Below are 27,433 nucleotides of genomic sequence, written 5' to 3'. Positions count from 1 at the left end.
TCTTTCCAGATCCCTGTTTCTGAGCAAAACCTGATGAGCATTTGCTGCCAGGACAGCGCTCTTCTGTGCCACAGGGCAAAGTCACAAGCAGGGGACAACTGCCCTCGCCTCTCCCCGGGAGCTGGGTTACTGCCAAGCCAACAGCAAAGCTCCCACCACGCCAGTATGGGGCTGGAGTTTTATAAGCAAATATCACACTGCAGACCCTGCACCTGTTTTGGGAAAAGCTAAGCAGAAGATGTCATTCTCTACAGACTTTTCCGTGCAGGAACCCATGTGTGATATGTGACCACACATGACACCTGAACTCAGCATCCTCACCAACAGCATCACTTCCCTCCAAGTGTCTTGCAAGCATTTGCTGTTTGTAAATACAAGGTTTTTGAGGTCCCAGCTGCTATTTGTCAGGGTTCTCCACCTCTGCAAGACCTACAAAGATCCCAGTTTCCACCAGAGCCAGTTTGGCTCCAACAAAAGCAGTTTGGTCCCCCCACCAGCAGCCACAGATGGTGCCCCGAGTCCAGCAAAGCTGGGCTATAGCAAAGGCAAGTTTGGCTGGACCAAATTCCAGCTCCCAGAGCCTGGGACAGCAAGTCCCCCAGCATCCCAGCCCACTCTGAGTGCTGCCCTCAGCAACCTCTGTGCTGCTTTGACTAAGTTTTTATTGCATCATTATAAATTATTATTACATGAATATCAAGCTCTAGTGTTGCACATAGATAAAAACGTACTGTAGGGAAGAAGAACCTGCATGCAGAGACTTTAAAATAAGGCACAAACCCCAGCAAGTGTTAAAGTCTGACTTGCAACATTTTCATTTAATTTTCAGCAACCTTTTTTAAATAGTCTCTCCTATTGCACAAAACCCACTGCCATTTCTCTTGCCATAATCATTGCCTAAAAAAAAAAACAAAACCCAAACCAAAAAAGAATAAAATCTCTGGTATAATAAAAATGCTTTGCAACAATGTGTGTGTACATATAAAGCTTTGCTGTACAATATTTTAAAATTTGGGAACGTGTGTATTATTTCTACATATTCTGAAACTCAGTTTTCCATGTTATTTCTATTTACAGTTGCACAACGCCTTTAATGTTTGCAGACACAACTATAATAGTCAATGCTAACCCCTGAAAAGAAGCTTTAGCCAACTATTCCCCACTTCCTCAAAGCAGGCTATAGCTCTACTCTGAACGTGCAGCTCTGCCCTCCTGTGGGTTTAGAGGGACCAGTAACGCTCTTCTAGACAGGAGCTTTCAGCTCCCTTCCACTTCACAAATCCCTCAAATTCTACAAAGGGGTTTCAAATCTCGTTGAAAATTCACATCCATAAATTGTCCTGCAGGTGAATTTGCTTTTTTAAGTGTCTTTTGCTGACCTGGGGATATGCAGACTGCAGTGTAGAGAGTGAACTTCCACTCTTCTGTGTATCTGCAAAGATATTTCTCAAGCAGACCCCTGCCCCCAAGCCAAACGCCTTTTGCTCATCTTACTCTACAGTATTAAAACTGTTTTCTTTAAGGTAGCAAGAAACATCATAAATCCCATATCAAAACATGCTTTGATATTAATTTATCAACCACTTCTCCAACTAAAAGCCTTAATCCTACACTAATTTCTATTTCTGTCTTTATGCATCATGCATCTTGGGCTGGGCTTTGCTCCAGTAAATGGCAGGCAGTGCTACTTTGCCATGGGTTCCTTAGAAAAGCACAGGAATGTTTCCTTCTGTCCAAGATTCCGAAATTTTTCTTTATATAATAAACACAGCCCAATCTGTTTTTTTTCCCACTGTACTCAAAATATTCACTCGTGTCTCATCTGCACTCAGACTCTTGAGCTCCAGGTCTTCCTAGAGATCTTTCCAAGGGCTTTGGGCTGCTACCTTTCTACAAGGCGTGAGCAAGGTGAATGTTCTTGCACAGGATCCAATACCATATATAGCTATTGGTTTTAAAAATTATTTATGCTTCGTGCCCCCCCCCCCCCCGCCCAAGGGACTCTGTCAGTAGTTCAGCAAGGCAGCCCTGATCCTGCCTGGGACTCCAAGCACCCAGAGCCCTACTTTTCAGTAAAACCTCCTGAACTGCAGTGATAACCCACATCCTACAGCCACCACTTGCAGGACCAGTCCCCTTGAAGTAAGTTTCAAATGCACACTAGGATACTGCAATTTTAAAACTGCTCTCACAGACAAGGTTTTCCTAGAAATTCCAAAAATTTGGCAGATCTACTGCCCATGAAAGCAAGTCCGAGGAGCTGCTTATTCAAGGTGAGAGAGGGGCTGAAGCCCGAGTTCCTGGATTTGCAGACAGAGGCACCAACCCTGCAAGCCTTACACACGTAATTATCTTGAAAACTGAACTCTAAAGCAGAAGCAGCTGGGAGCAAGGCAGGAGTCATCCTGGTTTCTATTGTGTAAATAATTCAGTGGCTATTTGAAGACTCAGTGAAAACTTTGCTCTCTTTATTAGTCAGCAGGTCCAAGCGCCGCATACAGCAAAAGCCGTGTTTGTATTTCCCACTCACTCAGAGAAGTAAGGCTCTTTGTGGAGCCGCAAAATGAAGCGAATGCCCAAATACAGGCTTTGAAGAGTTTATCATCAGATCAACAGTTTTCTGGTGCTGGGTGGCACTGGCTCCTCCCTCCTAAGTGGCTGTGCATGTCCAGGCAGTGCTCCCGGGAAAGGGGCTGGCCATCCGCAGCAGCAGCTCTGTTACCAAGTAGCATCAGTCATGGGCTGCCCACCATTATTATTACATACTGAGTTGCGACGAAGGCTCATGGGCCTCCACCACATCTTCTGGAAGAGTTCCAAGATCTCCATCACCCATCTGAGATCTTAGGGGAAGGTTTAGCCTCCTTATGAAGGGGCCACAGCCGCCTTTCCATTCTCCCTATGGCTTCCTCCAAAGGGTTCCTCATCCTTCTCTTTTATGGAGAACTTTTTCCTGAAGGCTTGTGTTAAACTGGAGGAAGAAGCCTTCCTAAATGTGGTAAGTCTCTTCCGAAAGTTGCCCCCTGAGAAGAAATAGAGGAGTGGGTCAAAGCAGCAATTGGCAGCTGCCAAGGGGAGCGTAACAACGACCGATTTCTGTAGGTATATGGCATCCTCGCAGCTGGCGTTCTTCAGCCGCAGCACGTGGAGGTGGATCGTACGCAGAATGTGGTACGGGGTGAAGCTCACCAGGAAGGTGGCAGTCACAATGATGATCATCCAGACTGCCTTCTTGCGGTTAGCCTGGTTCTTCTTCAAGGAATTTTTCAGTAAGGTCCTTATGATCATGGTATAGCAAATGGTTATGACAATAAAGGGAAAAATGAAACCCACAAATAGGGCAATAAAATCCAGGATCACGACTAGATTTGTCTTCTGAGAGTCTTCTGGGGGTTCAAAGCACTTGGTCTTGTTGCCATGTTGGTACGTCCCATTTCGCAGAAAGGGAGCGCTTGTCAGGGTGACGAAAATCCAGATGCCAATGCAGACAAACTTAGCCTTCCTCTCCGTTACTAAATTGATGTTCTGGACGGGAAAAACAATGGCTATGCAACGGAAGAAGCTCATTGCAGTCATGAAGAAAATGCTACAGTACAGGTTGACGTACAGCGCGTAAGAACTGACCCTGCACAAGAAATCACTGAAGAACCAGTTCCCTTTGTGCACGTAGTAGATGACGCGCAGGGGCAGGGTGCACACGCAGAGGAAGTCTGACACGGCAAGGTTCAGCATGTACACCTGGAAGGCTGTCTTTTGCTGGTATGTTTTTATGAGGACGTACAGCACAACACCGTTGCCGACAAAGCCCATAATGCTGATCATGGAGTAGAGTGTGGAGTAGACTTTGTTTCGGAAGTCGTCGATGGAGTGGTGGCACGACAAGTTATCGAACAGGGCCATCATGCTGCCTGGCCGAGGCACCGATGCCTGGTGAAAGTCAAGCCTAAGGACAAAAAACTCAGGTGAGATGTAAAGCAGCACATGAAAATATAATCCTGTTATCGAATAGGAGGAAAAACCCATCATCTCTTGTACAGGAGAGAACATCCATGAAGGGATGTGGAGCTGCACAGATCTGTGTTATTGTAACTATCTGCTACAGCCACCTCTCTTAACACGGTACCAACAACTGGTGATGTAAAGGCAAGAGCTACATTTTTGTAAGCCCTCAGTACTGGTGGCATCCTTCTTCCACCGAATTACTGAAAAGCTCCAACTCCTTGCAAACCAGGGCAGCTACTCATTCAAACAGCGGAGAGGAATAATGAAGGTGGCAATAGCACTATGCAATTTGAAATATAAAGACAAGATCTGGACCCCAGTAACTGTTCAGCCCTGCCTCTCCGCATCACCTGGCAAATGCTGCCTCCCTGTGCTCCAGCTCCACGCCTGCCTGCACAAGGACAGGCCACTGCAGGAGAAAGTCTGCAAGAAGGTTCCTGAAACAGTGAAGGAAAACTGTTTAAAAAAACCCCCACCCTAACAAATACTTCACTCAGAAGGTGGAAGACAATTCCAAGCCAGAGGCTGCTCAGTGCACGACCAGACAGTTGTCAGCTCCCTACGTTCTGCATTGCTGTCCTCTGCTCACAGGTAGCACCATATATTTTTTTTAAACTTGCTTTGTTAATAACTATGTGTAATTACTAGCTGTAGGAAAGCTACCGCCTATTACATCTGACGAACAGGAAGGATCGCTGTAGCACAGAGGATGCTGCAGGGCTCCGATTTCCCTGGCATTGCCTGCAACACCCAGCAGACGGAGGGGGAAGCTGCAGGGGTGCTCACTCACATCAAGGAGAGTGAACCTCTTGGTCTGCAGACATCTCTGCTCTCCATGGAACTCCCTAGCAGAGGGGTTTTCTGGGATTTGCTTTTGCACGTTGCTTTGATTTACATTAGCAGGTCTGGGGTCTCCAGAGCAGTCACACCCTACAGCCAAGAAGAGTTTTCAGATTCACTCAGCCAGTCTTTCATGACATTTTATTGTTTCCTTTTGGTATTCATTTGAGTGCACTGAGACATGACACTTAATTTAGGTTGTCCTAAAGTAAAGCAAGAGAAAAATACACACTTACATATTTTTCCTATTCATTTTCAATTCCTAATGGTTCAAATACAGAAACCCACTTGCAGTCCGAGACCACAAAACCTCCAAGGATCAGAACTTCAGGATACATGTAGGCTGAAGGAACAGGACTTCATAAAAACAACGATGAGAGCAACAGCTCAGACAAGATCGGTTCTAAGAACCCACACCACGTATGTGCTCAAAATGGATGTTAAATGGTATGTATTTTCATCCATAAAAACAGCCTGGCAGCGTTAAGGTTCCTGTTTCCAGGTGTACTGGGAATTCAGCCCCACACTGGGATGCTCAAGGCTCCAGTTTTCAGTCAAGTTTCAGCTACTTGGCAGTTCGTACTCTTAAAACCAATTATTTGATTATTGGCAACGCACAAAATACATTAAAACTCAGCAGCGAGGTGGCACAGACAGGAAAGGAGGGGTATTTTTTCCCCTTGGACCACTTGTGGACACTCTTAGTGGCTCTTTGTAGGGGCGTGTGAGCACCCGAGCGAGCGACCGCAGAGATCTGTGGCTAGAAGAGGCAGCCGAGACCCAGCACTGCTCCAGCCCAGCTCTGTCAGAAGCTGCACATCAGTATGTTGTACTTCATCACTTCCAGTCCACCTTAGCTGGCACAGAAGCCGCTTATCCAGCAACGCTCATCGCAAATAACCTGTCAGTCTGAGAGGCAGCGAGTTTGCAGCCGTGTCCTCTCCCTGCCCCACAAACGCCGCCTCTCGGCAGCCTGGCTGTGGCGGTGGCAGAATCCAGACCTCAGTCCCAACTCGGATGAGTCTGGTCTCCTCGCACACACATGATGGAAAGCCCAGAGTGGGTCTGAACATCCCCAGGCATCACTCCTGCAAGGTCCTCGCAGCCCTGGCCACCCCTCCTCTGCGGGGACCGGCCCCGACACGGAGCTGCTGCCCCCGGGGAGCGGTGCAGAGGACACTGGGTCCCCTGGGAGGTGCCGGGAGGTCCAGCCTTCATCCCACCCCACCGGCATCCTCACTTGCCTGAGGTCTTCACTTCAAACTTGAGGTGCAATTTATATAAAAAGCAACATTCCAATGTTTTAAAGTCTCCAAGACAGAGCTAAAATTAGATTTGTGGTAACACTGGTCTGATTTTAACCAGTTGCTGCATGATCTCAGTTTCTTGTTTTTATCTGTCAAGGTAATCTGACACAGGTGATAAAGCTCTTACTGCTGTTACTGTTGTTGCTGGGTTAATACCTAGCACACAGACCTGCCGAGCAAAACTCTGCTGTGCTATGCACTATAAGAAGATAATGAGATTAGCGCTCAATTATCTAATATAAGCCTCATATAGATAAAAATCTCTGTACTTACCAAGGCACTGTTTATCAGTTCTTTCTCAAAAATAAAATAAACTCAGAAAGACACACACAACCAAGATGCTTGAGATGAAGAGGCTGGCATGATCTCTTTTGCCGATTGAGGCTTTCTTCAGCTGCCTCAGCTGAGGCAGTTGTGACCAGCACGAAGAAGGAGCAGCAAATGGGACAAACTGGGCTGCAGGACCAACCCAGGTGATAAACAATGATGTTTCGCCTAAGAGCAGTAACACGATGCAACACTTGGAGAAGGGAAGAAGGCACAGAATTACAAGCACACGCAAGCACTGGGGGACGCGGGCAGAGCCTGCATCTCCCACCAGCACGCTTTGGGTTGGGGTCCTGTGTGCCCTCTGAGATGGCACAAGCGCTGCAGGGCTGCCAAAGGGACAGCCGTGCTCCCGCCACTGCAGGGCTCTTCCCTTCGGCCAGTTCAGCTACCCTGCCCAAGAGATAACAGCAAACATCTCTGCCCACCACATGCCCACTGGCTCAACTTCCTTATTTAATCTCTACACTTACTTGTGCGCCCTTCTTCTGTGGCATTGAGCTGGATGATAAACTTTTTACCTCCTTTGGGGACTAAATTTCAGTTTTTCAGCTGCTGTTCTTAAAGACATCAGCAGACAGCAAACAACCATGTGAGGAATTGGTCTAAAAGACAACTGAAACCCGCTGTCTTATTTCTAAACATAATTTTAAAAGTCTTGTGCAACCAAAAGGAAAACTGCTGATTTCAAGACTGAGGCAGACTGCTGAAGCATAAGAGAGCCTCACGCTCAGAAACGTATCCGTAAAAACCACCCCCCCACCCCCCCCAAAACATCAGTTCCTAACTGAGGCTTTAGGCTAGGTTTGCATCACGAAGACATCACTTCTGCCACTTTTATGTGTGTAGTCATGGCTCACAACCACTTCTTTATGTGCTGGTGAATTCAGCTTATTAGGAAGGTACGGGAGCGAGAGGGAGCAGCAGTGGCTGGCTGGGAAAGCATCCCAAAGGAAGCAAACTCCTGCACGAGTATTACCCTCGGAGCCGGTGCAGCATGGCTAGAGCAAAGGTTGATTATAACCTGCTCTAATTCATAGCCGACTATACTGCATTTAATCGCACAAGCAGAAGGCATCCCACCAATGCAGGTACCATCGTTTCAGCACAGAGGAAGCACCAGCACCCCCCGGCACAGCCCCAGCGCGGAGGCTGCCCCAGCCCCCACGGCCAGGGCAGCGGGGCTCGGTCTCAGCAAGTCACAGTAGAAAGAACCCAAGCAATAAGCAGCAACCGCTAATTAACAGCCCGACTCATTAACACGCAACAGTGCGGCGGAGCCCAGCCCGGGTGCAGGCGGGACCCCCCGGAGCTCCATCCCCGCCGCCCCCGAGCCCCGGCGAGCACTTACCGGAGCTGAGCCGGGCGCAGCGCTGTGCCCCGCCGCCCCGCCGCCGCCCTTAAACCGGGGCGCGCCCGGCCCCCGCCGCCCGGGGAGGAGCCCGGCCCGCCCCGGCGCCGGCCGCCCCCTCCCTCCCCGCTGCCGGCCCGCTGCCCCCTGCAGCCCCGGGGGGAGCCAGCGGCCGGCTGGGGGGGCTGCCCGGCGGGACAGGGCCGGGGGCGCGGGTGGCACCCGCCAAACGCAGCCGGCAGCGTGCCCGGGCGGCCACGGCGGCCACCGGCATCCCGGCTTGTGCCAGCACCGGCGTGGCCAGCGGCAGCGGCGCAGCGCCCGTCCCCTGCGCCCGGCACTGGGGGGGCCCCGCGAACGCGGGGTTCAGGGCTGGGCCCCCGCTACAGGACAGACCCCGAGGGGCTGCAGCGTGTCCAGGGACGGGCACGGAGCTGGGGAAGGGGCTGCGGCACCGGCTGGGGGGGCTGGGGGGGCTCAGCCTGGAGAAACGGGGCTCGGGGGGGGCCCATCGCTCTGCGGCTGCCTGAGGGGGCTGGAGCCGGGGGGTCGGTCTCTTCCCCCAGGGAACCAGCGACAGGACAAGAGGGAACGGCCCCAGGCTGTGCCAGGGGAGGGTCAGGGGGGATCTCAGGAGAAATTCCTTCGCGGAAAGGGTGGCCGGGCAGGGGGACAGGCTGCCCAGGGACCCGGTGCTGTCACCGTCCCCGGGGGGGCTCAAAACCCCCGCAGGCGCGGTGCTTGGGGACACGGTTCAGCGGTGGGCTTGGCAGCGCTGGGTTAGGGGCTGGGCTGGGTGGCCTTAAAGGTCTTTTCCAACCTACGTGACCCTGTGATTCTGTACGCCTCCGTCTGTGGTGGGGATGCCTCCACGTGTCACTTTACTGTGGCATTTAAGACAGTTACCCCTGCTGGGGTAACCCCCCCTTTAAGAGCTCTGTCCTGATGTGCAGCCCCGGCTCCTGGGGCCTGCCTGGCGCCGGTGTCCCCAGGTCCAGCCTTGTCCGGCTCCTTTTCCAAGAGCAGGTGGTGTAAGCAGCGACCCTGGGTGCTCCTGCTGAAAAGACACCTACAGCCCCACAGCCTTCATGCAGTGCTGTGTGGTCACTGACACCTAAGCCGTTTTTTCTGCCCCACCTCCATTTTCATGGCTGGTTTTGCAGCTTCCCTAGACCTGCGTGCTCTCTAGACGGGTGAGGACCGTCTGGCTGCACCGTCCACCCAGGTGGGATCCAAAGCAGTGAAGTACACAGCTAGGGAACTGTGGTAGCTCGACAGAATCACGGAGGGGCAAGCGCGAGTGGGGCACCCTCAGCTGAACACCAGCATTGGGACAGGCAGGTGCCCCAGTAGAACCTCTGGTGTGCTTGGCTAGTTACTGTGCTCGGAGAAGTTGCACTGGTGGAGGCAGCTCTTTCCACTTCACAGTAAGTCAGCTACCAAAAAAAGCACCCCACGTGCTGATGAACCTCCAAGCACTTTGCTGCTCACCTGTTTAAAGAACGTAGATCACACACAAACGTGTTCTGTGCTGACTTCTAGTTGCACTGGACCAAGATACGCTCCAAAAGAGATCTTTTTCCTGCTCTCAGAAGCAAACTTTCCCTCTGTGCTGTCCTGAAAGTGGTGACATCGCCCTGTCTTCTGCAGAATCGGGGTTCCCAAAGGTACAGTTGGGGGGATCTTGACCGCTGACACCCAGCAGAGCTGTTGGGGCTGTCCCCGCAGCATCGCCAGCCCTGCAGCCCCCGTGTCCATGCTGGGGACCGGGAGGAGCCGAGCATTCTGCCAGCCCTTCCTCCGAGGGGATACAGAGGTGCTGCAGTGGCCAAGGAATAGCTTTGACTCTCATCCAGGATCCAGAAAGGTGATTTTTTTCTTTTGTGTGTTCCCAACTGACCTCTGGTAGTAACTGTAATATTAAGCTTCAGCTTCTTATGGGAAATAACAACACTGAATAAATACACTTCCTCAGAATTAAGGATTAGCTTCCGAAGTGGCAGGCACAAAACCACACGATAGTAACCAAGAGATCCGGTAAACACTGCTCGCAGCTCACAGGATATATGTCTCTCCACGTTCTCCTGTTGCCGCGGCACCTCTGTGGTGTGGTCACACAAAGGGACCCCTCCCCGCCTGTGCGAGGGTCCCTGCGGCTGCTCCTGGCCACGGGCTGTGTTCTGCCCAGCAGCACATGCCACAGAGCTATTCGGGAGTGTTCAGTGCAGGAAGGAAACGTTCTGGCTCAAGGGCTTGCTCTCCACGGTGTGGCACGGGTAGAATCCCACCACAGCATAAGGGGCTGGGGAGGGATGGGTCGGAGGGGGAGGAAGGGCATGGGGGAGGGCGAGGGGTTCCTCCCAGCCCTGCCTCTCCTGTGAGCCCCTGGGACCCCACCGCCCTTGCACACAGGCCAGCATGGGCTGTGGCTCTTCCCAGAGGTCGGGGCTCAGCGCGAGCATCGCTCATGAAGTTCCTACAGGTCTTTGATTTCTTGTAGGCTGTTTCTACGTCTTCAATTCTGGCACAACAGTAGGTGATAACAATTAAAAACTCCCTACAGATGGTTTGGCAGTGAGATCCAGGTGCTGGGGCTTCCCAAACCCTCCTTTTCTCATTAACAGGGAGCAGATCCCAGGTCAGTGGCAGCTGGGTGAGTGTCAGCGCCTCAGCGTGGGGCAGGGACTGGGGCGAGCAAGGGCAGCCCACAGCCATGTGGGTGCAAAGGGCCGAGCGTGGCCCCATGCTGGGGCTGAGGTGGGGCGATGGCATCTGCTGAGCTAGGGGAGAGCTGGAAGGGTGCAGAGCTGAGCAGCCCCTGTGGGAAGGCTGCTGGAAAGCACTAATCACACATTTTACAATTTTGAAACTTTAAAATAAATGGTTTACAATGGAATAAATGCCACCACGTCAAACTCCTCGTTGCTCTCTAGAAATGAACCCCGAGTAAGATCAACAGCACACTGAAGCCTGCTCTCGTGGGAGGTGGGTGGGTGATGGTTGCTTTGGAGCCTGGTACGGCACGTTCTGCCCGGGCTGTGCCGTTCTGGGCTTGTACTTGTGTGTTTTATTTAAGTGTCTGTCCTGGTTTCAGCTGGGGTAGAGTTAATGTTCTTCTCAGTGGTGGCTACAATACTGCGTTTTGGATTTGGTATGAGAATAATGTTGATAACACACTGATGTTTTAGTTGCTAAGTAGTGCTTGCTTTAAAGCAAGGACTTTTCAAGTTTCCCGTGCTCTGCCAGTGAGCAGGTGCACAAGGAGCCGGGAGGGAGCGGAGCCAGGACAGCTGACCCAGCTAGCCACAGGGATATTCCGTACCATAGAGCATCGTGCTCAGTATATAAACTGGGGGCAGAAAAGGAAGCAGGGGGACATCTGGAGCTATGGTGTTTGTCTTCCCAAGTCCCCATTACGTGTGATGGAGCCCAGCTTTCCTGGAGGTGGCTCAAAACCTGCCTGCGATGGGAAGTGGTGAATGAATTCCATATTTTGCTTTGCCTATTAAACTGTCTTTATCTCAACCCACGAGTTTTCTCACTTTCACCCTTCCCACTTTTACCATCCCACTGGGGGTGGTGGGGTGGTGGGTGGTGAGGGTGGAGGGGGATGAGCAAGCAGCAGCGCAGGGCTTAGTTGCCAGCTGGGGTTAAATCATAACAGTGTCCCTGTGCTCAGCCACTGCAAGCTGCTATTCACCATGCTTTTATTCTCCCTTCTTTGCTGTTTTACAACGAGTGGGGAGAGCGAAGGCTTAGAGATGGGCTGAATAGAATGACAAAGCCCCTGTCCATGTGGCGCTGGAATTATAGATCCATTAGAGACCCACCCGGAGGCTTTGCAGCACCCAGCATTGCAGCTGTGCCTGCTTCCTCCTGCTGTGATGCCAGGTCTTTTCTTTCTTTTTTGTTTGCATCTTTTCCACCCTGGTGTGTCCTAGAGGGTTTTTCTGCTGTCAAACACAGCAGTTTGCTCTTTTGTTGTGGGTCCTTGGCGCCTTTCCATATCCAGAATGTGCAGGCTTGCATTTCAGACAGAGCTGTGGTGCTGCGGAGGTGGCAGTTCCTCTTTTGCACCATCTCTGTGACAGTGACGGTGTGTGAGAAGCATACTTCATCCATGTGCCCTCCTGCGAGCCTTCCCTGCCCTCCTTGCCTAACCCATGTGCAGAAAAGCCTGACTGTCTCCCCAGAGCTACTTGGCAGCGTATTAGGAACACTCAAATCGTAGGATCACAGGATAATTCAGGTTGGAGGGGACCTCAGGAGATCTCTAGTCCAGCTACTGCTCCAACCAGGCTTGGCCAGGCTGCTCAGGGCTTTATCCCACCTGGTCTTGAGGACTTTCAAGGATGGAGGTCCAAGGACCTCCAAGACTGAGCAACCTGTTTCACTGCCAACAGCCTCCTACACTGTGAACTGGTTCTGCAGTTCGCTTTAGTTGTGCACATGTTGATATTACACCATTCTGCCATTCCTTCTGCTTTTTCTGGTGCCTCTTTTTTACCATTCCTTCTGCTTTTTGCTACTCAGTTTTGTTACTCCTTCTTCTTCTTCTTTTTTTTTTTTTTTTTTTTTCCTTTCCCTGTTCCTTCTTTTCTGCATTTTACTCTCAACAACAGAAAAATTCCCAGTTGCAAGCTCAGGCTGAGGTTGGCGTGGGAGCGAGGAGGCTGCTGCTTCTTGAGATGTGCTGGCAGAAGAGCCAGTTTTGCTGTGGGAAGGGTCTCCTCGCCGGGCTCCTAAGAAAAGGTCAAACTGCAGCTGTGATATGAAGCCAAGAAGACATGGTATTTGATGGAGGCTGGACATGACAGCTAGGGACAGGAGTGGGGTATGCACTGAATGTATCAACACTGTGAGAGGAACTGTGTGAAACCTCTTGTCCTCTGGGCTGGGTGGCTGGAGGGTGGCCAACCTCGACACCTCGATGCACCATGGGGACCTCTGTGCTCCAGGGAAAGGCTGGATCCACAGGCACACAGACCTGGCGCCTCAAGAGAGGACAAAGCAGACCTCCTTGGCTGTGGGGCCGTGGGTAACAGTCCAACCACAGAAGGTCATCTCCTCTCTCTTCTTCCCCTGCTTGGTTTGCTAAAGCCTTCCTGTAAGGTGGAGTCCAAACCGAGCTAACCTGCCATGGGGACTGGTAATTCAAAGTCTCAGCAAGGTGGTACAGGGTAGGATGGACAAGGACTTGGGAGGGGGCAGTGGAAAGGATGAAGGAGATAGCAACAAGAATATGGATGTATAAAGTCCAAGAGATACCCAGAGGAGGGCAAGGGAAGGGGAGGACTCCCCAGAGGAACCCTGGATGTATTGCCAGAGAAGTGGGAGCGAGGACCCCCACAAAGCGATCTCTATCAGGTCTGGAGAAAGAAGTTACACACTACCTCTCATGAGGGGTCGGGCTTGCAGCATTAGCCCAGACTGGGCTTTGGAGGTGGGGAGGCTTAAGGAAGACCAGGGTCACAGTGTGGAGCATGAGAACCTGTTCTTGGAGGCTGAGGCTGGGTCAGGAGGAGAGAGACTGGGGTCTGTAGTGTGGGTGTGCTGCAGTGAGAGCATGGGGAGCGATGCAGGGAGGGTGGCAGGGTCAAGGCTGTGTTGGTCTAGGGCAGCAGCCAAGGGGACATTTGTGTCCTGAGGGGAGAGATCCTGCTTAGACACGGGACCTCAAAGAAACAAGGGCTGGAGAAAAGGTAAGAAGCTGTAAATTTAGAGGAACGTAGGAGCAGAGGAGGATGAGGGGGGAGCGATAGGTAAAAAGTTAGAAAACTACAGGAGCTGAGACAGTGTGAAAAACAGACAAGGAGGTAACAGAGCCTGAAAGAGGAGGGAAACCCCTAAAAACTTCCATGATGGGCGTGGGGATGGGGTGAGGGCTGGAGATGAAGAGGTAAGGAAGAGACTTGTAGGGTGTTTTGGGAGTGGGATGGAGTTCAGCGAGGAGAGGAGGGCTGCGCAGCAGGGTTTCGGACCGGGTGAGGGTAGCTGTAACCTCTCATTTCACTTCTTACGTGGTGTAGAGCAATTTCTTTGCTCTCCTTCAAAGTGACAAGAAGTCTGGGCTAATTAAGCGACAATTTGAATTCTAGCTATGCTAGGGAGCCAGCCACGTTTTGGAAGGGGTCGTTTAGCTACGTTAGTAAGAGAGACATGCGTGGTGAGGGGAGGAACGAGCCACCGGGCTGTGGACTCATTGCTCTGGAGTTTCAGAGCACTTTACAAAGCCAAGCGATGCGGCAGATGTTCACAGCCACCTTGCCGATCCTAACTGCTGACATTTTCCAATTGTCAGCAGATCTCTGTGCGAGTGGTGACTGCATTGGAGGCATCAGCTCTTTCAGTGTTTCACCAGAGGATCTTGCCTAGATAAGATACCTTTTGCCTGTGGGAAACATTTTAACTGATATAAAGGTGATTAATAATTAACACCACCACAAATTTTAATCACTCGGTAGAGATCTGGAGGCTGAAGATCTGTTAGTGCTTAATAAGAGCAGTTTGATGCTTAGGCTGTAAATCAGTCTGGTTCCCTTTTCACAGGACAATGGGGATAAGGCACAATTTAGGGGTACAGGCTTTGAAAATCTTTCTGGGACCATCCAAATCTGGAAAAAGCCCGATCATGCTTTAGGGTTAAGGTAAGTTTCCACTTAGCACTGACTGACCCTCCATTGCCTTCTCCTCCTGGACCCCGAACGCCTGCAGCTCCAGTCGGACAGCAGGCTCCCAGGATGTTGAGCCCTATGTTAAGTATCACAGATGTGAAATCAATCCAGCGCACTGGAGAGTTTATTTCTGTACTGCTGGAGTTCCAGGAAATTTTCCTAAAAGCCTAAATAGTTTACAGCCTGAATGAAGAAGCTCTTCAGCTTTGGCATGTGCTTTCACACCGGCTATTTAAGAAGGAGAAATCACAAAGACAGGATTTCCATCTGTTGAACATGTTGCAGTTTCTTTCCTCTCCTGAGACTTCCTAAAATAGGTTGTTTCTCTTTGAATCTTGCCTGAAAAGGATGGCAACCTTAACTTCAGTCCAGACTTGCTCAGAGTTGTTTACAGTAGGCTGGGCTGTGTGACAGTGGAGGAAAACTACCAGTGGCAATGTCACCTGCCAGATGCAATTTCTACAGGAAAGCACAACCATGGCAATGCCTGAAATCAGGGATGCAGACCCGGGCGCAGCTCTGCCTGTTCTGGCGTAGCTGGACTTGATCCAGTCCCAACCTGGGAAGTGCAGAGCTGCGGTCCCTGTGCTCTGCTGAGGGAGGGCTCATCGACCTGGGCACCTCCTTCCCTGGAGACGGGAGAAATAAAGCGAACGAGGAAAGCAGGGGGAAATAAAGGAGGAACAGGGCATGGAAAGCTTTTGGCGTGGATTAATGGAGGGAGCGCACTGGTATGGCCCTGGATCTAGCAGGTATGGGGGGCACTTCCATTGCAAAGGGATGGGAAAGCTGCAGGGAAATGGGAGGTTTGGAGATGTTGCCCAAGTGTAAGAGGACATGAGTCTTCTTACGCAACAGTTTCAATGCCCTGATGCCTGACAGCCCTTAGTCATTCTGAAACAAACAGCTTTTGCTTTGTGCCAACTCAGGAGGTGCTCAGCCAGGGCCGTCCCCTCCGTTTCTGCGCAGCGTGAGCCCGGAGCCACCCCAGGCCGGTGGAGTTGGTGTGTTTGGGTGGCAGAAAACCACACTGAGAAATGATGACACCTGCGGCTGGAGCTGAAGGGGTCTGCCTCCCGCCTCCTTTGTCAAGCTCACAAATGTGATGCCTTATTTAGAAGAGTAATTTCTGCTTGTTGCCAAGGATGTGCAACCCCTTTTCCACTCTGCTTTTGCTATAACAGTCTCTGTGAGGGTCCCCACCCAGAGGGACCTGTCTCTCCAGGGGACCATCCCTTATTGTCACCTAGACCTTGCCTCCATTTGTTCCCTGAGCCTGCGCAGACCTGATGTCACACTTCCAGCCCTGGTCCTGTCTTCCACTTCGTTTTTATGGACTGATGTTAATATGTGTGGCCCATGCTGGCAGCTGTGAGAAGCTGCTCCACCCCAGCCATGTGAGAGCAACAAAGCTCCCTGTTCCCCTGATTTCTGTGCGAGAAGAATAGAGCTGGGGAACTTTGTGTGAAGAAAACCTCAGCCCTTGTCACTCTTTCAGATCGGGAAGTTGTTGATCGTACCTGACTGCAAATACAACCCTTTTAACTAGCTGTTGTGGAAGAGAGGACTGAGAGAAGATACAGACCTGGGTGAGATGGTAGGACACCTTCCACACTGTCTCTAGTTAGCACTTTTTTTGAATAAAGCGCTTGCTCTCCTCAGATGAATGAAATAAATTACTACCAGAAATACTGCAAGGAGAGCATTCATCAATTCCATCATTGTTAACCTAATTATTTGGAGAATTACATTACTCCTTCACAGGCACAAATCTCTCTTCACAAAAGGAGGCAGTAATGGGGATGCCTCACTAATCCGAGAAATGGCAGAAGACACCAGCCGGGGAACAATGCTGTTCCTGTTTCATCGAAGAAGACCGGGTTCATGTGGTTTCCACTCAAAACACAAATAAAAAGGTGAGAGTCTGTGCTGCTTTTTCTGAGAAATGGAGCAGATTGTGTGGCCCCACCACAGAGGTGTGGGTACGGGCATGGGCACGGGTATGGGGCGGCGTGCGCTGCCTCAGCCGCCCTGGGGTGCTGCAGCCAAAGTGCTTCATGGCACTCCTGCAGCTGGCTGATGCACACCTGGGTTTGGAGGGGTCTTTGGGGCAGGGAGCAGTAATTTCAGGGTCTTCTGCCAGGGAAGATTTCTGGAAGTACGGCTTTTAGGGACCCTTTAAGCTGCTCCGATCCTTTCACCTTGTGCGCAATGAAAGGATGGGCTTGTCAGGCCAGAACTCCAGCCAAGGACCCAGAGACATCACCCCTCTGCGAGGCTTCACCTGGCGAAGGACCTCAGCCAGCCGTCAGAACTGGCCCCTGTGCGACCAGCTGATCATACTCCATACACGCACACTACATATGTGTTTGCAAAAGACAAGGTTTGAATTACCTTTCTGTAGACATTATGGGATTGGCTCGACCAGGTGCCCAACACCTCCAGGTCTTGCCGTGTTCGCTGGCAGGCAGGGATTCCCGGCGTCTGGCAGGTTGGCATCCTTGCATGGTCAACCACCTTTGAGAAGAGAAAAATTAAAGACATTGTGAAGACTTCTGGACTGCTGATTTGAAACGTTTTTGGGGTTTTTTCGGGGTTTTTTTTTATGGTTTCAACATGTCAACCTGTAGTAAACAGACTAGCCACGCTGTCAGGAGATGCTGTCCTGATAGAGCCAATTGCTGCTTCCTCTTCCTGTTCGGTACACGTAGCAAAAGAGCGCTTCAGCAGATGGGTGAGATGGAGCTTTGTTACGCTGTGTCTCCATTAGTTCACAAGTCAGGCTGCAGACATACCAGTCAAGAAACGAGAAACATTCCCTGTCCCTTCGTGGATGACATATTTTCAGGCAAAAGCAGAAGAACGTTTTCCCGTTCCTGGAGGCTGCATTTATCAGGATCTGGGAAATCATATAAATTCTCCTGTTTTTGTTTAGAATGGAGGTGAAATCTGTATTATATGCCATTTGCCCAAAGTATTCTATCGTTCTAGTATTTTTTTCCCCAGAATGGGGCAGACCTAAGGTGCATTTATTGGCCCTTGGACTGGAACTGGGCGTGAGGGTCTATGCAGGTCAGCCGTGACCTTAGCCTTCAGAACCTGGCTTACTGGGAGTCTGTTCAGGTAATCTTAACTAGCATTTACTTTCAAACCAACAAAAAGTCATGCTTCGATTTTCTAGTTTTGTTTCAGATACTGACACTAGCTTTATTGCTGCTTGCCACTTTTTTTTGTAAAAAAGTATTCTGATGTACAATTTTTTTTTAAATATAATGAGTCTATCAGAGATTTTTTTTTTGTTACAGCTTTTTCTCACTGACAAAAGCAAAGCAGCATTTTAATTCTGTGATGTTGATTTTTTGGTACCAGAGTTATCTGACTACATAAACCACCGGGGTCCTTTTTCTGTGGAATATAAGAAAACAAACTTATCCCTGGAAAGTTCAACAGTATGCAAGTAAACATTTCTCATGCTGAAATTTTGCTTTAATCTTCTTTTGGGAAGTGATCTAACCAGCCAGAAATAGTATATCCAAGTTGGTTTTCTCTTTTTAGGAAGGGAATGGAATAAACATCACAAATGTGGATTTTTGCCATCAAAATTATTTCGAGGCTTGTATCACTTGGAAATTTTTTAAAATCTAAACTGAAAGGCAAATTTGTGTGCATCATTGAATCTTAACACTGATAATAGAGACACTTTACAACTAACTAAACCCGTACTTACCTAGTGTGTCAGCATCATCTGATATACATTGCTGTTACGTGTTTGAAGATGGCGAGATAATTATCTATGACACAACGTAACTCAAGGAAATTACTGCAGAACATCAGAAATCATGTTAATCTACTTGTATTTGAATAAGATTGTAGGCCCGGCCAACTGGCTTCCTGAAGAAGCTTTTCTTAGGAAACATCCATCAGGATACAAAAAGCCCGGCCCTTCGGCGTGCAGTTCCACCTTAGCCGTGCGGATACCCACGTGGGAATCAGACCCACGCTTTCCCTGGGGCTGGATGGCCTCATGCCGGGGCTGCTCCAGGGACTGACATCCACGTGGCATTGAAACCCCTGCAGCCAGCGTGCTCCATCTTTGGGAGGCGTGCGTGTGCTGGCCGCCCTCAGCAGCATCCCCCGGCTCCCCGGGGCTGCGGGATGGGGTCCTGCGCACCAGCGGCGGTGGGCAGCCACTTCCCAGGGACCTCCCCGGAGCTCTGCAGTGATCGGCACGTCCTGATTTACACCTCTGGAGAAGCCGGTCATTTAAAATGGCCTGACTGGCCAAAGGTGGTTGGTTTGGGGTTTGGTTGGTTGGTTGGGTTTTTTTGTTTGTTTGCTTGTTTTGGTTTTTTGTTTTATCAAGAAGAAATTAAATTTCTTTTAAATTTAAATCAAGAAGAAATTAAGCCAGCTAAAACCTGCACAATTAATCTTTGCTGATCAAACATACACTGCCACGGGCTTAACCCCTTCATTGCTTCCTTTATCTACCAGCATCTTTCCATTTCATTGAGGTTGCACCTATGCTCATCTGCTCTTATTCACGGTTTTACCCTAGAAAGGCATGGGGAACACAGGGGTATGGCTGACTAAGCTCGTTCCCAGAGGGAAACTCATTCTTCAACTACTACACATCAGTCACCAAGACAGCCCACAATAAACAGCCTGGCGTGCCTGGAAGCTCTGCACGCAAAGCTTATTTTGCCCCATTGTAGATGCTGGGAAGAGAGGCCAGTTATCTCCACTGGATGTAGGTCACTGAGCGACCAGGACAGCCAGCAGCAGGAAGAGGAGCTGTAAGCATCGTGCTGGCCTTAAGAAGGGGCTTGGGGGAAGGACATGGGACCAGAGCCGTGGTGCCCAGCCTTCTGCGTGCAAGAGCATGCTCGTCCACAACCCAGCATCAACAGGAGCTTGAGGGAGCATCATCATGTTTCAGGAGGGTCATCACGCATCTGCTCTTCTGGCTCTCAGACTCTGCAGGCGCTCCACACCTGAGATGTGTCAGATTGCCAGGGAGCAGTCACTGGAGTGCTTTTGGGGTGAAGGCACCAAGATCCATCCTGCGACTCTGCCTGCTGGCCATGCCCCCAGCATGGCTGGTCCCTCCTGTTCCATTTGACACTGCCTTTTTGTAATTTATGCTTGACACAGCGCTTTCTGTGGCAGACTTTTAAATGAATAGGGTAGTTAATGTCCTGTATCCGTAGCTTCTGTACTCTGATCTCAGCTTGTGAGAGATCTAGAACAGCAGCTTCACTATTAGAATCATAGAAACATTTAGGTTGGAAAAGACTTTTAAGATCATCAAATCCATCCATTAACCCAGCACTGCCAAGTGTTTTGTGCATCTTTCTTTCCATTTCTTCTTCAGATAATATCCGTTGGTTTCTGGACTAAGTTTAGGAGGTATAAATAATCTGCGTCAGGAGGACAATGCTGCTACTGAGTGGTTCATACAAGGAGAGCCCCATGTCCATGTCTAACCTGAGATCACAGGTGGGCATCCTTGGACCTGAGTAGTCCTGGGCTTCTAACATTCACAAAGGAGCAAATGCAACAGGTAGGCACTGGTATCAGATGGACTCTGCATGAAGAGGGAGAAAAATAAGATCTTTGAAGGATATAATTTAAAATAGAGCAAAACTAACATAGCAAAATCGTACCCAAGCTCTCAGAGAAAGGAGAAAGACAGCTGCAAGCTGTGGCAATGCTTAAACACGAACCTCCACACCTGTGCAGAGGGGTTTGCCAGCCAAGGAAAACATCAGGGGAGGTAATGTCAACACAAACTGACCCAAGCAAACTTTGAATCAAAATAAACTGTAGTACATAATGGCAACATCTCAACAAATAAACATTTTGCCTGGTCTAACAACTAATGCAAGGGTAGGGTATGCAACTGCGGTGTGAGAATGTAAGTCCACAAAAACCGAGCCATCCAAGGTGAGAATGATGAATACAGATCATCAGATATGCAAAGTAGTTTGGTTAAAATCACCAGAGGAAACAGTAATAGAAATTTCCTGTTCTTTGAGCATTTAATTGCTCATCCTGTTGGTTGGGGTTTTTTTTCCTGTTGATTTAAAAGGAAAAATGTAAAGAGAAAACCCCCTGACAAATGATGACATACTTAAGTAGGCTCTTTGTTCAAACCTGAGGTTCAGATAAGAGGACCCGATATACCAGGAATCCGTGAAAAGATGCTCATACAGCCACCGGTGTCCACCTACAACACTTGTATTTCTGCTTCTAGAACAGATCATGGAAGATAACACCAGAAAATTTCATGAAATAGTAGAACTTTGGACTTTAATAGCTACATCCTCTTATTTCCTTAATTCATGTTCTCGATCAGAGAGATGAGCTGTGGGGCATATACTGCCACGCTGAGCTGCTTTTCCTCTCATCCAGTTTTTATCCACTGCTTCAAAATTTCCCATATGTCTGTCCTGTGCTTTCTGCTTGGATTTAATTAAGTGTGGTCTCAAAGCCTAAATAACATGCCTGGTCTAGGCCAGCTATATGTTTCTGATAAGCCCTGAAAGTGCCTTGCTCAGGCTGTGAATTAAGCCTTCTAATTGTATAAGCTGCTGCTCTCTGCAGCTCTGCTTTTATCTGATGTGCTGAGAAGTGGATGCTTCTTTTTTTTTTTTTTTTTTTTCAATAAAAAACCTCACCAACACTCATTGGGGAAGGATGTGACTGGTTTTCTGCCATGATTCAGATGCTCTGTGCATTGCCATTGTCTGCGGATGAACAAGTGATTTTGGTTTTTACTGAGCGAGCTATCACATTGGGCATGTATTTGTAGATTTTGGAATCTCCCTGCAATAGAAGAATTTTCTTTCCCTTATGCTTACTCCTTGTTCAGCAACACGTGTAACTGCCAGTCCCTGGTTAAAAGATTTGTTCTCCACTGGACTTAAACCCAAGGGATTTTACAGTGGGTGTCATGTAAGCCTTTGCCAGTGGGCACCTGCAAGAGTTTTAACGAATGGGTATTTGCTCTAGGTTAGCTCAAAATCAGTGTGCGCTTTGATGTCCAGCGCAGCTGTACCTCCCGCTGCTCCAGTGAAGGCAGCCTTGCCTGCTCACCCGTGGTGCTCCCCGGAGAAAGCATCGCTGCTCAGTCCAGTGTTGAAACACCTGGCAACAGCACTGGGCTGCTAACGCTCGGTGGGCACTCAGCAAGTGCTCTGTGGGGCCGAGTGAGAGCAGCACAATCTCAAGCCTTCATGGTAAGGAGGAATTGAAGAAACTGGGAAAAAATTGTGAAATTATGTCTTTCACCTCCAGTGCTCATGTAAAGCACAAAGCGGAGGGGACCATATTAGTCCTGACTTGTGGGGCGTCTGGTCCTGGGACAGACAATGTCAGCCTCCAGGAACCTTCTATATGCATCAAATTCACAGACTGCCTACGTGGACAGACATCGTGAGATACCTTTCCACCGACTGCAATGGATGGCATCTTGCTGTCCCAATGTGGGATGAGCAGCATCCTTCTTCCAGTCGAGTGCAAGGGCTGTTTAATTGACATGCTCAAATTGTCCTCTACAGACCATGCACACAAAACGCCATGAATATGCTTTAGAGTAGAACAGTTCGGGTGGCAGGGACCTGCAGTGACTACAACAGCCCAGCCCAAAGCACCAGGACACTCAGCTGGGTTAGGAGATCGCCAGTATTTCTGGAGCGAAGAATCTCAGCTCAGCCCTTCTTAGACGACAAGTCTCTTTGCCTGTGATGTGAAATAGCTACAAACCACACAGGGCTTTGCCAGTGATAACCAAGCATTCTTTTTCATTCAACAATGTTTTTAGGACCTGGATATTTTCACTAATCACTACATCCACGCTAATCTAGTCCCATTGTTAAAAACGCTAATCACAGGCTGTTGCAGTTTCAAAACTAAGCGTTTCTTGTCAATCCAATGCTGTAATATCTTTCCAAAAATGTTTTTTTTTCATTATCTTTATTTATTATCTAATGCAATCCTCAATATTTTGAAGTGCACTTTAAGGTTTTGCACTTTCATATTTTTTCCTATGGTGGAAAGAATTGATAATGCATTTAAGCCAATTTAAACCAATTACATGTTTTTTTCCCCCATTGGACTTATTTAAAAAGCATTCTCAGGCAGATAACAGATGGAGGACAAAGGTCAAGCAAGAAAAAAGTCTTTGTGATTAGAAAGTAAAAGTGCACTGGAAGCTGCTGAAGTAACATCCGGGGACACCAGCAAAATTAATGGGCTAGTGAAGAGGATTTGTAATGGTAGATCAAAAAAAGGTACTCTGCAGTCAGAGCACAATATATTCCCGTTACTGAATTTCATGTAATGAAGCACACACAGGAAACAAGTCACCTGTCTTACCATACCTGTGAAAGTCAAATTTTGCAGGAAGAAATGCTCCTGATTCCTCCTGACATGGACTGGAGAGGGCACCAGCATGTCTCCGTACTGCTCCCAGATGGGGTAAAGCCCCGGCCCCGCTCACCCCAAAGGCAGCAGAGGGTGCAGCTTTACTGGAGCAGTTTTGTTTCCTTGTACTATGTCAGATCTTAACACAGCTCTGGATTTGTTTTCTTCCAGCTTACAAGGCAAAAAAGATTTTGGCATGTGCAGGCTGTCAATACGTTAAAGGCATAAAAAAGTCTCTGGGCAAGGTTCCTCTGCTGGCTCTCAGAAAAAAACATTAACGTTTCAAATCTCAATAAAACCGTGGGACGCACTTTTCTCCTGACGTTGCTCCCACTTCCCACAGAGCAGAAATAGGGAGCAGCCCTGGATAAATGAATTTCTCCCCTAGAATCTGAGCATGCAAAGTCTACCCTTCAGCTTCAGCTAAGCACAGGCACACATTCTAGTTATTCACGTATGTTGATCTAATTCCCGGAAACCAAACTCCCCTTGGGACCCCTCTCTATCAGGAAGTTATTCCAATGTTTACTTTCAAATTAACTTCTTACTTTAATTTTGTACTATTATTTCTAGTTCTAACCTGAAGCATCACTTCCAATAATTATTCTCTCTTCCTGGTGTTAATAACCTCTGACTGTTTCCAATTCCCTCTTCCCCTCTCTTGCTTGGGCATTTCTAAATCACATTGCAATTCTCTGGCTGTTAGATTCAGTGAAGTGTTTTAAACCTCTCTGGTTTGATTTTAGATGTTTTCAGCTATTTAATTGCTTTTAAGCCTCTAATCCGTCATCCTTCCTCTTTTAGGCAGTGCCTCAGGCTCTTTCTACTTTGCTGCTCCTTGCCAGTGTGTCCGTCCCCCCCCACCGATAAGCGTTGCCCAACAAGCTTGCAGCGCAGGACCATTGCCTTCCTGTTTACCAGCGCGCTCTTCTGTGCCAGTTCAGATCACATATGCACCTCCTGCCCGCGTTGGTCTGATTTACAGCCTGCAGCCAAACATTTCTGTACTTGCTGCTCTTGCCTACTAATGCAGCCCCAGCATCCCAGTCCAAGACATGCTTGTCTGCAAGATCTCCCTGGGCATAGAGGAAAACCATCGGCAATAAGTGACTGGCTAGCCCTGCAGATGCAGTCTGAAAGTCATTCAACATAACTCCTATTTTTCCTCCTCTTTTGCAGCCAGGTGAGTCGAGCCAACACAACAATTACAGCAGAACAACGTTGAATTAAAGTGACAAGAGAAGAGCATAAGATGGGACTAGCTGTATGACAAAGCATGAAACAGCCACTGTGCCAACTGATTGTCCTTTTTCAGAATAATGTTTCTTAATTCTCCTTAGTACCAAAGCTTCTGAGCTTTGATACTAGGCAAAGCAAAATATCTGACAATGAACAAGAACTGAATTTCTAACATTAATAAACTAATTTGTACGGCCATGCTGAGGAACCATCCTTCTTTCCGATTTTGGAAACAGGAAAAAACCCAGCAGATGAAATGAAGGATAGTATGGAAATGGAAGGAAAGGAATACATCTGAGGCGCTGGGATGGTTTCTGTCCGTGGGCTGAGAAGCCTGCTGAGGGCAGGAGGGTAAGTAGAAATATATTATTTTGTTTTCCGCTTTCCTTTCATTGAGATGCATAAACTTCAGAAACCATTTGGTGTGAAGCAGGGTTGGAAGGGTTCAAGGGCAGTCTGAGCCTTTATCCTCATTTCTAACCCCAAAGGACCACCATTTTAAAAAAATGACTCTTGCTAGACTCAAGCCATTTGACACTGGAAACTTGCCCTCATTGCAAAAACCCACTCAAGAGTCAGAGTCATTAAAGGCCTAAAAGGCCCGAGCATGGTTTGTTCTTTAATTATGGAAAATAGTTCCTTGGTTTTGTATTGATCTATTAATCCTGAGTTTGAATAAACAACATATTAATTTTTGTGGGCTTAACATACTAAGATTCTTGCTCTCATCTTACTCCAGATGTTTCAAGCACCCTAAAACTTGAGTTTAGTTATACAAAGACGACCCTCCCATGGCCCTTCTGCCCTGACAGCTGCTCTGCTTGGTCCCCTTCTCTCAATGTGCTGGGAAGAGGGAAGAAAGTCACAGAAAGCTCCCAAATCTATAAACAAACCAGAGAGGCACACACTTAATGATGTTTGAGGAGAGCGTGCAGCAGAAGCATTTCTAGTTGTGGTTGCCCCAGTCGCTTACTGATAGGAACGATCTCTTTCCCAGGAAGCACTCGGTCATGCAAACTTGCTCAGCTGTCAGGTGTCCTTCAGGAGAAGATGGATTGCTGATCCCAAGAGGAGATGGGTTAGATTATCCCTGTCAGCCATCAGAGTTGGGAAGGAAAGAAGAGCAGATAAGGAGGCTAGTGTGAAAGCTTTTTTCCTAAAATAAAAATAAAATTATACGTATATATATATCTATCTCTATATATCTCACACACAAGATCATCTCCCTTGTGATCACGGATAACTAAAACGCAGTGGTACTACATGTGATGGTGGAGGCTGGGAGAAACCTGCAGTCCAGGCTGCAGTCCCTGGTCATCCACTTCTAGGGAATGCCATGCCATGGGGCTCAGGCTGAGGGTATCAGCCAGGAACGTGCCATAAAATGATTAATTAGCATTGATCTCAAATTCACCACAGCAGCAATTAAAATCCTAGTTTTCTAATCATATTGACGCTGAGTTTTGGCAACAGCATTTAACGTCCAAGGTCAGTGTGCCTATTTCCATCCATCTGAAGATTGCTCAGAAGATGAAAATACTGCTGGAAAAGAAAAATTCTCCTATGGGAGATGACAAATAACATACCCTGTCCAGCAGACACTAGTGGAGCTTTTGCAAAACCGAGATGTGCTCATGTTGGAATTAATGCCTTTTTAGTTGCTTCCAGTAAATTTCCAAGTGCTGAGAAGCAGAGAGCACTGTAGTTACTGTCTAGTAAAGGCTGTGGAGTTCATTACCCATTGCCAAGCAACGTCTTGAATGCCTCTTTGTGCTGCTTCTGGTCCATCACCTTGCTAATCTGAGAGGCAGGTCACTGGGCAGTCAGTGGCCTGAGGTACCACTGGCTGGGAAAGGTCTTCCCCCAGCTTTCCATGAGCTCCCTGAAGTCATTGTTATGAGGTTTTGTTTCAGCACTTGGAGTACACAGAGATACAAAGCACATCAGCACAGCTGTATCTATTTACTCTGTGGCTGTTTGTGCATCAAAGCCGTGCTGGCTTTGTGAGGTTGGGCTCGGGACAGCCAATGCCAACCTCTTCTCTGGAGAATTCAGACTTCTGTGCAAACTGTCTGCATATCTGTGAGATTTATGGCTGATGCTTTCTCCCTGAAGATCATGCTACATCATGGAAGCTGGCCTTTTTTGGCCATCTGAGCACTTCTGAGATAAATCTGCTATGCTTCTGTTTAGCTTACAGGCTGAGGCTGACAAGGAGTAGCTGTTAAAGGCTGTTTGTTTGGATGCTTGTGCTTAACCTGAATGACTGCTCCCTGCCTGGCAGCCTGCATTCTGCCAGGGTCTTTCCCGATGTGCACCTTGATGTTCTACCTCACACAAGTCACACGGGGTTACTGTATAGCGTGTACTTGGTACCTGCCTGCCCCCCGCAAGGCAGCAGACCCAAGCAGAGCAACCTGGTTAGAGACGATGACTTCTGCAGCAAGGGAAGCTTTTCGTGCCCACTCAGTGCTAAACCCAACAACCGATTTCTGCATCACCTTCCGACGGACCTACCCGCATTCAGGTTCATCCATTGCCTTCGAAAATCAGATTTCAGTTTCTCATTCCTGCCTTAAAGTTCTATATTAGGAAAATTAAAAACAACCAAGCTGATGTTTCCTGCAGTGAAAGTCTGAGGGTCTGGAAAACATGAGCCATTAGTTCAGCTGAAGTCTTGGCTTGCTCCATTATTTATTTAGTTGTATGTGTTATTCCTTCTGTGTTGTGTTTGCCTTCTGATTTTTCCCACAATGCTTTTTTCTAAGGCGCAGCAGGACTCCATAGAACAGGATCATCATTCTTTAGCCTTTATTTTTGTTCTACAGAGATTTTGAAAGGACTAGCTGTTCTAGAAAATCCATAGGGCTGTGTCAGCGCAGAAATCAGCATGAGTACCTGCTGCATCCCCTGCCAGGACCAGCTCTCAGTACGTCTGCATCTCTGCAACCTCCTTGGCTACTGCCACTTATAACAGATGGGTCCTGGGTCCTGTTTTACACAGCCCAGTGCTCTCTTCAAAAGAGAGGGAAAAGCAAGTTGCAATAAAACTACTGAAAGCTGGGTGTCCTTTAACCTGCTCTGCGCAAGTCGTGGTGATAACCACCAGCATCAGCACCATCAGCCACACACACTGGGCTGGGCTGACACCACTAACACTCCAGCTGCAGTTTCAGCTGGCAGCGAAAGTAATTTTCTTCTGAAAACCAGTGGTGTGGCCTGAAAAAAAAACAACAAAAAAACCAACCACCCCCAAAAAAGCCTAA

The 27,433-nt window shown here is 48.6% G+C and overlaps 2 protein-coding genes across 9 annotated transcripts in view; both read right to left on the bottom strand.

Moving 5' to 3' along the window:
* The window catches only part of LOC102058672 (fibronectin type-III domain-containing protein 3a-like), a 233,106-nt gene that overhangs the window by 66,234 nt on the left and 139,439 nt on the right, over positions 1–27,433 (bottom strand). The gene's annotated exons all lie outside the window — the stretch shown is intronic.
* CYSLTR1 (cysteinyl leukotriene receptor 1) lies at positions 645–25,267 on the bottom strand. Of its 7 annotated transcripts, none has more exons than XM_055727296.1 (4): positions 25,141–25,155; positions 19,989–20,088; positions 16,896–17,018; positions 645–3,943 (listed from the first exon to the last, which is right to left on the bottom strand). In XM_055727296.1, the coding sequence occupies exons 2-4, from the start codon at positions 20,039–20,041 to the stop codon at positions 2,866–2,868; spliced, it is 1,254 nt and encodes a 417-aa protein (XP_055583271.1). In that variant the 5' UTR covers positions 20,042–20,088; positions 25,141–25,155; the 3' UTR covers positions 645–2,865. The 7 variants fall into 7 exon arrangements, 5 of the variants coding, with proteins under 5 accessions (XP_055583271.1, XP_055583272.1, XP_055583274.1 ...); XR_003560719.2 differs by lacking the exon at positions 645–3,943 and adding an exon at positions 10,383–12,569 and having other exon boundaries at positions 25,141–25,267; XM_055727297.1 differs by lacking the exons at positions 19,989–20,088; positions 25,141–25,155 and adding an exon at positions 17,126–17,237 and having other exon boundaries at positions 792–3,943.

The sequence above is a fragment of the Falco cherrug genome, chromosome 15 (assembly GCF_023634085.1).
Source record: "Falco cherrug isolate bFalChe1 chromosome 15, bFalChe1.pri, whole genome shotgun sequence".
Lineage (NCBI taxonomy): Eukaryota > Metazoa > Chordata > Aves > Falconiformes > Falconidae > Falco > Falco cherrug.
The sequence above is the reverse complement of the archived record's forward strand: the minus strand, read 5'-3'. Positions and strand labels throughout refer to the sequence as shown.